Source organism: Coregonus clupeaformis, chromosome 5 (assembly GCF_020615455.1).
Source record: "Coregonus clupeaformis isolate EN_2021a chromosome 5, ASM2061545v1, whole genome shotgun sequence".
NCBI lineage: Eukaryota > Metazoa > Chordata > Actinopteri > Salmoniformes > Salmonidae > Coregonus > Coregonus clupeaformis.
Genome location: NC_059196.1, coordinates 18,060,122 through 18,070,307, shown reverse-complemented (window position 1 = coordinate 18,070,307; position 10,186 = coordinate 18,060,122). Strand labels below are relative to the sequence as shown.

General features: G+C 44.2%; 2 protein-coding genes across 3 annotated transcripts; both read right to left on the bottom strand.

Moving 5' to 3' along the window:
* Positions 1-850: 850 nt before the first annotated feature.
* Positions 851-2,401, bottom strand: LOC121567111 (serine--tRNA ligase, mitochondrial-like; the record flags this gene model as incomplete). The annotated part of the gene is made up of 5 exons (XM_041877049.1): positions 851-1,194; positions 1,477-1,542; positions 1,681-1,773; positions 1,920-2,013; positions 2,268-2,401. Coding segments are annotated over 5 exons (528 nt in total), but the record flags the coding sequence as incomplete, so codon positions are not given.
* A 40-nt stretch (positions 2,402-2,441) lies between these two features.
* Positions 2,442-10,155, bottom strand: LOC121567110 (serine--tRNA ligase, mitochondrial-like). 2 transcript variants are annotated; one of them, XM_041877047.2, is made up of 4 exons: positions 9,712-10,155; positions 3,366-3,506; positions 2,675-2,729; positions 2,442-2,570 (listed from the first exon to the last, which is right to left on the bottom strand). In XM_041877047.2, exons 1-4 carry the CDS (start codon positions 9,799-9,801, stop codon positions 2,476-2,478), a joined length of 381 nt encoding a protein of 126 aa, XP_041732981.2. In that variant the 5' UTR covers positions 9,802-10,155; the 3' UTR covers positions 2,442-2,475. The 2 variants fall into 2 exon arrangements, with proteins under 2 accessions (XP_041732981.2, XP_041732982.1); XM_041877048.2 differs by having other exon boundaries at positions 2,442-2,729.
* Between the last annotated feature and the right edge of the window lie 31 nt (positions 10,156-10,186).

The window sequence follows — 10,186 nt, the reverse complement described above, 5'->3', positions numbered from 1 at the left end:
CACCATCCCAACCGTGAAGCATGGAGCTGGAAACATCATTCTTTGGGGATGCTTTTCTGCAAAGGGGACAGGACGACTGCACCGTATTGAGGGCAGGATGGATGGGGCCATGTATCGTGAGATCTTGGCCAACAACCTCCTTCCCTCAGTAAGAGCATTGAAGATGGGTCGTGGCTGGGTCTTCCAGCATGACAACGACCCGAAACACACAGCCAGGGCAACTAAGGAGTGGCTCCGTAAGAAGCATCTCAAGGTCCTGGAGTGGCCTAGCCAGTCTCAGACCTGAACCCAATAGAAAATCTTTGGAGGGGAGCTGAAAGTCCGTATTGCCCAGCGACAGCCCCCGAAAACCTGAAGGATCTGGAGAAGGTCTGTATGGAGGAGTGGGCCAAAATCCCTGCTGCAGTGTGTGCGAACCTGGTCAAGACCTACAGGAAACGTATGATCTCTGTAATTGCAAACAAAGGTTTCTGTACCAAATATTAAGATCTGCTTTTCTGATGTATCAAATACTTATGTCATGCAATAAAATGCAAATTAATTACTTAAAAATCATACAATGTGATTTTCTGGATTTTTGTTTTAGATTCCGTCTCTCACAGTTGAAGTGTATCTATGATAAAAATTACAGACCTCTACATGCTTTGTAAGTAGGAAAACCTGCAAAATCGGCAGTGTATCAAATACTTGTTCTCCACACTGTGATATATATATATATATATATATATATATATATATATATATATATATTCTAGATTTGTTAGAGCGGAACTGTGTTCTCTGAAAGTAGCCTACTGTGTGATTGCAGATCTGGAATTCTTTAATGATCAACATGAGTGGTGAGAAAATATGATGACCTTTTTGTTTAATTTAATACGGTTTCATTATTTTTCAGACAAAAACAGGACAGTTTATGATAGTTTCATCATGACACACATTCACAAACAGTATCACATAAATATATTTACATGGCAGAGCTACACAAAATAAGTAAACAGCTAGATGGAAAAGGCTTCAGTTGTTCTCTTGATGTAAGTGTGTTGGTGCATGATGTCATCTGGGCTTTGGGACAGGGTGGGGCATACGATTGGGCTGGTTTGGTCCGATGTATTTCAAAGGAGTGTATTTTGGCTTTTCAATCACCTCCAGCCCCAGGTAGGGCTGCAAGGCACGAGGCACACATACTGTCCCTTTCTGCAAATGGACATGTGAGTGAGATATATAGAGTAACAAAGATACATTCCATGTTATCAGTCAGAGACACTTATTTTCATGATGGGTGAATGTATTTACATTTACATTTTAGTCATTTAGCAGACGCTCTTATCCAGAACGACTTACAGTTAGTGAGTGCATACATTTTCATACTGGCCCCCCCGTGGGTATTGAACCCACAACCCTGGCGTTGCAAACGCCATGCTCTACCAACTGAGCTACACGGTAGGTATTGGGAATACAGTAGGTGTTCTCTCTTACCTTGGTCTGATGAGTCTCCAGTATGGCAATGATAGTACGGGGAATAGCCCACGCTGTGGCATTCACCTGGAGTAGGATGCAAATAATGGTGCTTATTATAACATTCAAACGCTTAGAAAATGGTTAAACTCTTCTTGTGGAATCTATTACAGAAATACTGAATCTCACAACATAAAGAATGTACTGGCCCCTTCCTGGTCTCACCATATGAGCGTAGTGTAGGCTACCATCCTCCCCCTCATATAGGATATTGAGGCATCTACTTTGGTAGTCTGTACAGTTAGATCCACTGGAGATCTAAGGCAAGCCAATCAAGAAACAAAAACGTCAAGCCTGGATAACAAAACCGACACCAGTGCTTTGAGAGCAAAAATTATTTTCAAACAAAAACAACATCCATACAGGATATGATTAACCAATCATAGTAGTGCCATCATGCCCACCTCGCCATAGCTGTCCCTCCCTGGCATCCAGGCCTCAATGTCGTACTTCCTGTGTGCTGGGCGACCTAGCTCCTGGGTCGGCATGTCCAGTACTCTAAAGGTACAGAGAATGCAGCGGTTAGAGGAACACTCTTGCTAGGGTTTAATGAGTAAAATCAATACAGTGTGGGAGTATTTGCACAAACAAGGTGTAGCTCAGCCTAAACAACTAAATATGTACAGTATATGTAAATATATGGCTATGGTGTGTACAAATGTCAAAATACACTGTACAGTGCCTCAAAGCATAAGCTATGCATCTATCCAGCCACATTGAGTGTATGCAGACAGCCAGAGAGGAACACTGACCTATAGTGGAGCTCCAGGGAAGTGAAGATCTCCTTCTGCAGGGACAGGAACTCCTCCAGCGGGAATGGCCGGCAGGGATGTAGCTCAGTTGATAGAGCATGGCGTTTGCAACGCCAGGGTTGTGGGTTCGATTCCCACAGGGGGTATGAAAAAAAAAATGTATGCACTAACTGTAAGTCGCTCTGGATAAGAGCGTCTGCTAAAATGACTAAAATGTAAAAAAAAAAAAAAAAAAAGTAAAATGTCTGATAAGACCAAGCTCCTCCCCGATCTCTAGGTGTACCCTGGGTTTGAAGTCAAACACTGATGAAAAAGGTCAGGGACAACTGTATATCAAATACTGCCCTACTGTGTACGTCTATGAGATCATGAGGACAGCATGTAATTGTGTTGTTCCACCTCCTCACCTGGCTTCTGTCCAACCAGCTCCACCACTCTCGCCTGGCTCTCATCTCCAATTGGCTGAAAGAGGGCGATGGGAAGTTTGAAAATGAAACCGGAGTTCCAAACTATTGACTTTTCCAGGTATGCAAACGTGTTCCTATAGTTAAATGTCTGTCTCTATGCATAGGTCTCTCTCAGAATGATTATCTAACAATAGATATTTGCCTCACACGTATCAAATCGTTATTTATCACATGCGCCAAATACAACAGGTATTTGGCGCATGTGAAATGCGCCAAACCGTGAAATGCTTACTTACAAGAAATGCGCCTTACCGTGAAATGCTTACTTACAAGACCTTAACCAACAATGCAGTTAAGAAAAATATTTACTAAATATACTAAAGTAAAAAATTAAAAGAGCAACAATAAAATAACAATAATGAGGCTATAATCAGGGGGTACCGGTACCGAGTCAATGTGTGGGGGTACAGGTTAGTTGAGGTAATACGTACATGTAGGTAGGGGTAAAGTGACTATGCATAGATAATAGATAATAAACCGCGAGTAGCAGCAGCGTAAAAAAAAAGAGGGGGGTCAATGCAAATAGTCCGGACAGCCATTTGATTAGCTGTTCAGCAGTCTTATGGCTTGGGGTAGAAGCTGTTAAGAAGCCTTTTGAACTTTTTGTGTTTGTGTGTGTGTGTGTTCTCACCACATTGGGGTGTGTGGTGTTGGGCAGCCTCAGGGCTCGGCCATAGTGCTCCTCCTCCAGCTCACTCTCTCGGGGGTAAAGCTGGCTCAGCCGGTGGTGGATCTCCCGACCCTCCTTTGTAGCCTCCTTGAACTCAGGAATCTGAAGAAGATAAGGGGTTAATTACTCCACAAGGGTATTATTTCTCTTCAGCCTTATGGTTAAGTGAAAATAACATAAGGCCACAGCAGACAAGGCAGAACTTAAATTAGCTAGGGCTTTCTTGTCATTCTGATCCTGTGAAGAGAAGGGAAATGTTGATCACAATAATCCCACAAAATAATATCTCATCATAACATGAAAACAATGTTTTGAAGCACAGTTATTGGTATCATTGTCAATATATCAATCAATCAATCAATTTTATTTTATATAGCCCTTCTTACATCAGCTAATATCTCGAAGTGCTGTACAGAAACCCAGCCTAAAACCCCAAACAGCTAGTAATGCAGGTGTAGAAGCACGGTGGCTAGGAAAAACTCCCTAGAAAGGCCAAAACCTAGGAAGAAACCTAGAGAGGAACCAGGCTATGAGGGGTGGCCAGTCCTCTTCTGGCTGTGCCGGGTGAAGATTATAACAGAACCATGCCAAGATGTTCAAAAATGTTCATAAGTGACAAGCATGGTCAAATAATAATCAGGAATAAATCTCAGTTGGCTTTTCATAGCCGATCATTAAGAGTTTAAAACAGCAGGTCTGGGACAGGTAGGGGTTCCATAACCGCAGGCAGAACAGTTGAAACTGGAATAGCAGCAAGGCCAGGCGGACTGGGGACAGCAAGGAGTCACCACGGCCGGTAGTCCCGACGTATGGTCCTAGGGCTCAGGTCTCTCAGTTGGCTTTTCATAGCCGATCATTAAGAGTTGAAAACAGCAGGTCTGGGACAGGTAGGGGTTTCGTAGCCGCAGGCAGAACAGTTGAAACTGGAATAGCAGCAAGGCCAGGCGGACTGGGGACAGCAAGGTGTCATCATGCCCGGTAGTCCTGACGTATGGTCCTAGGGCTCAGGTTCTCAGAGAGAAAGAGAGAACGAGAGAATTAGAGAGAGCATACTTAAATTCACACAGGACACTGGATAAGACAGGAGAAGTACTCCAGGTATAACCAACTAACCCCAGCCCCCCGACACATAAACTACTGCAGCATAAATACTGGAGGCTGAGACAGGAGCGGTCCGGAGACACTGTGGCCCCATCCGAAGAAACCCCGGACAGGGCCAAACAGGAAGGATATAACCCCACCCACTCCGCCAAAGCACAGCCCCCGCACCACTAGAGGGATATCCCCAACCACCAACTTACAATCCTGAGACAAGGCCGAGTATAGCCCACAGAGGTCTCCACCACAGCACAAACCAAGGGGGGGGCGCCAACCCAGACAGGAAGATCACGTCAGTAACTCAACCCACTCAAGTGACGCACCCCTCCCAGGGACGGCATGAAAGAGCACCAGCAAGCCAGTGACTCAGCCCCTGCAACAGGGTTAGAGGCAGAGAACCCCAGTGGAGAGGGGAACCGGCCTGGCAGAGACAGCAAGGGCTGTTCGTTGCTCCAGCCTTTCCGTTCACCTTCACACTCCTGGGCCAGACTACACTCAATCATATGACCTACTGAAGAGATAAGTCTTCAGTAAAGACTTAAAGGTTGAGACCGAGTCTGCGTCTCTCACATGGGTAGGCAGACTGTTCCATAAAAATGGAGATCTATAGGAGAAAGCCCTGCCTCCCGCTGTTTGCTTAGAAATTCTAGGGACAATTAGGAGGCCTGCGTCTTGTGACCGTAGCGTACGTATTGGTATGTACGGCAGGACCAACTCGGAAAGATAGGTAGGAGCAAGCCCATGTAACGCTTTATAGGTTAACAGTAAAACCTTGAAATCAGCCCTTGCCTTAACAGGAAGCCAGTGTAGGGAAGCTAGCACTGGAGTAATATGATCAAATTTCTTGGTTCTAGTCAGGATTCTAGCAGCCGTATTTAGCACTAACTGAAGTTTATTTAGTGCTTTATCCGGGTAGCCGGAAAATAGAGCATTGCAGTAGTCTAACCTAGAAGTAACAAATGCATGGATTAATTTTTCTGCATCATTTTTGGACAGAAAATTTCTGATTTTTGCAATGTTACGTAGATGGAAAAAAGCTGTCCTTGAAACAGTCTTGATATGTTCGTCAAAAGAGAGATCAGGGTCAAGAGTAACGCCGAGGTCCTTCACAGTTTTATTTGAGACGACTTTACAACCATCAAGATGAATTGTCAGATTTAACAGAAGATCTCTTTGTTTCTAGAACAAGCATCTCTGTTTTGTCCGAGTTTAAAAGTAAAAAGTTTTCAGCCATCCACTTCCTTATGTCTGAAACACAGGCTTCTAGCGAGGGCAATTTTGGGGCTTCACCATGTTTCATTGAAATGTACAGCTGTGTGTCATCCGCATAGCAGTGAAAGTTAACATTATGTTTTCGAATAACATCCCCAAGAGGTAAAATATATAGTGAAAACAATAGTGGTCCTAAAACGGAACCTTGAGGAACACCGAAATGTACAGTTGATTTGTCGGAGGACAGACCATTCACAGAGACAAACTGATATCTTTCCGACAGGTAAGATCTAAACCAGGCCAGAACTTGTCCGTGTAGACCAATTTGGGTTTCCAGTCTCTCCAAAAGAATGTGGTGATCGATGGTGTCAAAGGCAGCACTAAGGTCTAGTAGCACGAGGACAGATGCAGAGCCTCGGTCTGACGCCATTAAAAGGTCATTTACCACCTTCACAAGTGCAGTCTCAGTGCTATGATGGGGTCTAAAACCAGACTGAAGCATTTCGTATACATTGTTTGTCTTCAGAAAGGCAGTGAGTTGCTGCGCAACAGCTTTTTCTAAAATTTTTGAGAGGAATGGAAGATTCGATATAGGCCGATAGTTTTTTATATTTTCCGGGTCAAGGTTTGGCTTTTTCAAGAGAGGCTTTATCACTGCCACTTTTAGTGAGTTTGGTACACATCCGGTGGATAGAGAGCTGTTTATTATGTTCAACATAGGAGGGCCAAGCACAGGAAGCAGCTCCTTCAGCAGTTTAGTAGGAATAGGATCCAGTATGCAGCTTGAAGGTTTAGAGGCCATGATTATTTTCATCATTGTGTCAAGAGATATAGTACTAAAACACTTAAGTGTCTCTCCCGATCCCAGGCCCTCGCAGAGCTGTGCAGATCCAGGACAGCTAAGCCCTGGAGGAATACGCAGATTCAAGGAGGAGTCCGTAATTTGCTTTCTAATGGTCATGATCTTTTCCTCAAAGAAGTTCATGAATTTATCACTGCTGAAGTGAAAGCCATCCTCTCTTGGGGAATGCTGCTTTTTAGTTAGCTTTGCAACAGTATCAAAAAGAAATTTTGGATTGTTCTTATTTTCCTCGATTAAGTTGGAAAAGTAGGATGATCGAGCAGCAGTGAGGGCTCTTCGGTACTGCACGGTACTGTCTTTCCAAGCTAGTCGGAAGACTTCCAGTTTGGTGTGGCGCCATTTCGTTCCAATTTCCTGGAAGCTTGCTTCAAAGCTCGGGTATTTTCTGTATACCAGGGAGCTAGTTTCTTATGACAAATGTTTTTCGTTTTTAGGGGTGCAACTGCATCTAGGGTATTGCGCAAGGTTAAATTGAGTTCCTCAGTTAAGTGGTTAACTGATTTTTGTCCTCTGACGTCCTTGGGTAGGCAGAAGGAGTCTGGAAGGGCATCAATGAATTTTTGTGTTGTTTGAGAATTTATAGCACGACTTTTGATGCTCCTTGGTTGGGGTCTGAGCAGATTATTTGTTGCGATTGCAAATGTAATAAAATGGTGGTCCGATAGTCCAGGATTTTGTGGAAAAACATTAAGATCTACAACATTTATTCCATGGGACAAAACTAGGTCCAGAGTATGACTGTGGCAGTGAGTAGGTCCAGAGACATGTTGGACAAAACCCACTGAGTCGATAATGGCTCCGAAAGACTTTTGGAGTGGGTCTGTGGACTTCTCCATGTGAATATTAAAATCACCAAAAAATTAGAATATGATCTGCTATGACTACAAGGTCTGATAGGAATTCAGGAAACTCAGAGAGGAACGCTGTATATGGCCCAGGAGGCCTGTAAACAGTAGCTATAAAAAGTGATTGAGTAGGCTGCATAGATTTCATGACTAGAAGCTCAAAAGATGAAAACGCCATTTTTTTTTTGTAAATTGAAATTTGCTATCGTAAATGTTAGCAACACCTCCGCCTTTGCGGGATGCACGGGAATATGGTCACTAGTGTAACCAGGAGGTGAGGCCTCATTTAACACAGCAAATTCATCAGGCTTAAGCCATGTTTCAGTCAGGCCAATCACATCAAGATTATGATCAGTGATTAGTTCATTGACTATGACTGCCTTTGAAGTGAGGGATCTAACATTAAGTAACCCTATTTTGAGATGTGAGGTATCACGATCTCTTTCAATAATGGCAGGAATGGAGGAGGTCTTTATCCTAATAAGATTGCTAGGGTGAACACCGCCATGTTTAGTTTTGCCCAACCTAGGTCGAGGCACAGACACAGTCTCAATGGGTATGGCTGAGCTGACTACACTGACTGTGCTATTGGCAGACTCCACTAAGCTGGCAGGTTGGCTAACAGCCTGCTGCCTGGCCTGCACCCTATTTCACTGTGGGGCTAGAGGAGTTAGAGCCCTATCTATGTTGGTAGATAAGAGGAGAGCACCCCTCCAGCTAGGATGGAGTCCGTCACTCCTCAGCAGGTCAGGCTTGGTCCTGTTTGTGGGTGAGTCCCAGAAAGAGGGCCAATTATCCACAAATGTTATCTTTTGGGAGGGGCAGAAAACAGTTTTCAACCAGCGATTAAGTGCTGAGACTCTGCTGTAGAGCTCGTCACTTCCCCTAACTGGGAGGGGGCCAGAGACAATTACTCGATGCCGACACATCTTTCTAGCTGATTTACACGCTGAAGCTATGTTGCACTTGGTGACCTCTGACTGTTTCATCCTAACATCGTTGGTGCCGGCGTGGATAACAATATCTCTATACTCTCTACACTCGCCAGTTTTAGCTTTAGCCAGCACCATCTTTAGATTAGCCTTAACGTCGGTAGCCCTGCCCCCTGGTAAACAGTGTATGATCGCTGGGTGATTCGTTTTAAGTCTAATACTGCGGGTAATGGAGTCGCCAATGACTAGGGTTTTCAATTTGTCAGAGCTAATGGTGGGAGCCTTCGGCGTCTCAGACCCCGTAACGGGAGGAGTAGAGACAAGAGAAGACTCAGACTCAGACTCCGACTCGCTACATAATGGGGAAAACCGGTTGAAGGTTTCTGTCGGCTGAATGAGCGACACCGGTTGAGCATTCCAACAGTATTTCCCTCCAGAAGCCATGAGAAAGTTGTCCGGCTGCGGGGACTGTGCGGGGGATTTATACTAACGTTACTGTCTGTACTTACTGGTGGCACAGACGCTGTTTCTTCCTTTCCTACACTGAGATTACCCTTGCCTAACGATTGCGTCTGAAGCTGGGCTTGTAGCACAGCTATTCTCGCCGTAAGGCGATCGTTCTCCTGTATATTATGAGTACAGCGACTGCAATTAGAAGACATCATGTTAATGTTACTACTTAGCTTCGGCTGTTGAAGATGTTGATGAACCATGTCCAGATAAAGCGTCCGGAGTGAAAAAGTTGAATAAGGGAAAAAAGTTGCGATGGAAAAAGGAAAATAACGTAAAGTTGGCAGCTAAAACGCACAGGAAAATGACTCTTCTGTCTCGGGATAAACGTCCGGGGTGAAAAAAGTTTAACGAAAAAGATGAGTGAGGACAAAACTAAAAAGTTGGTAAATTTGTTGAACACAGAGATTGATTAAACGTTTATTAAAAGTAAAACGTGAATAGTTTGGCAGGTAGCCAAGTAGCAACAAACTGACCACAAGAGCCCTAACTCTGTGACTAATCACTTTCTTCTGCTCCTCCAGCTGTGAGATTTCCTTGCGCACTGCCTCAAGTTGCTGCCAAACACACACTTACATCAGAAACACACCTCTGACGTAGGCCTATAGAGACCAGGCAATGTGCTTGATACAAATGCAGTAGGCTACACTGCCACATCCAGGGAGGCTGTATTCATGTGCATGTACTTCAAGGCAAATGACAGACAGAGCATATGAAAGCACATAGGCAATCTTTCTTGCACACTTCAATGACTTGATGGCCAAGAGAGCATGCAAAGTGTATGTAACTAGGCTACATCTACAGTATTCAACATGGTGTAGTGAGATGGGATATACAGAAAAGCTTACAATCTCCCTGAAATCTGCTCCCCGTAGATCCCCTTTCCGAGTCTCCACATTGGCAATGACTTTGTCAGTCTCCTCGCACACAAGTCGCATGTCCAAGTCTGGCTTGTCACTGTAGCCCTCGGGGACATGTTCGTAAAGACTACTTCGCAACTCATGTGTGGAGCGGCTGGGGGTAAATACTTTCGTTCCCTGTCATGTAAAGTGTCTTGAAACCGGTTTTAAGACATTCAATGTGCCAAGCCGGGCAACCATGCAAATGCAAGTCGCCATGTTTCATTGCGGAAGGAGGCTGGTAAATAGAGGCGGAACCAAATAAAACAACCAATGAAATGACGGGACCTTAAAATTATATAAACAACATTTGTAACAAATGACTGTGTGTTTAGAAAGTAGAAAACATTAAATATCGCTTAAATTCGCTGTAGTTATAAAATAAGGCCCACGAGTGAGTCCAAAACATAACGTCACATCCGTG

Excerpts from the sequence above, each read along its gene's own strand:
- LOC121567110 (XM_041877047.2), bottom strand. The coding sequence starts at position 9,801 with ATGCGACTTGTGTGCGAGGAGACTGACAAAGTCATTGCCAATGTGGAG. Across the intron at positions 2,730-3,365 it reads ACACCACACACCCCAATGTG|CCAATTGGAGATGAGAGCCA; the intron begins GTGAGAACACAC and ends GCCCTCTTTCAG. Across the intron at positions 2,571-2,674 it reads GCTGGTTGGACAGAAGCCAG|TGTTTGACTTCAAACCCAGG; the intron begins GTGAGGAGGTGG and ends CTTTTTCATCAG.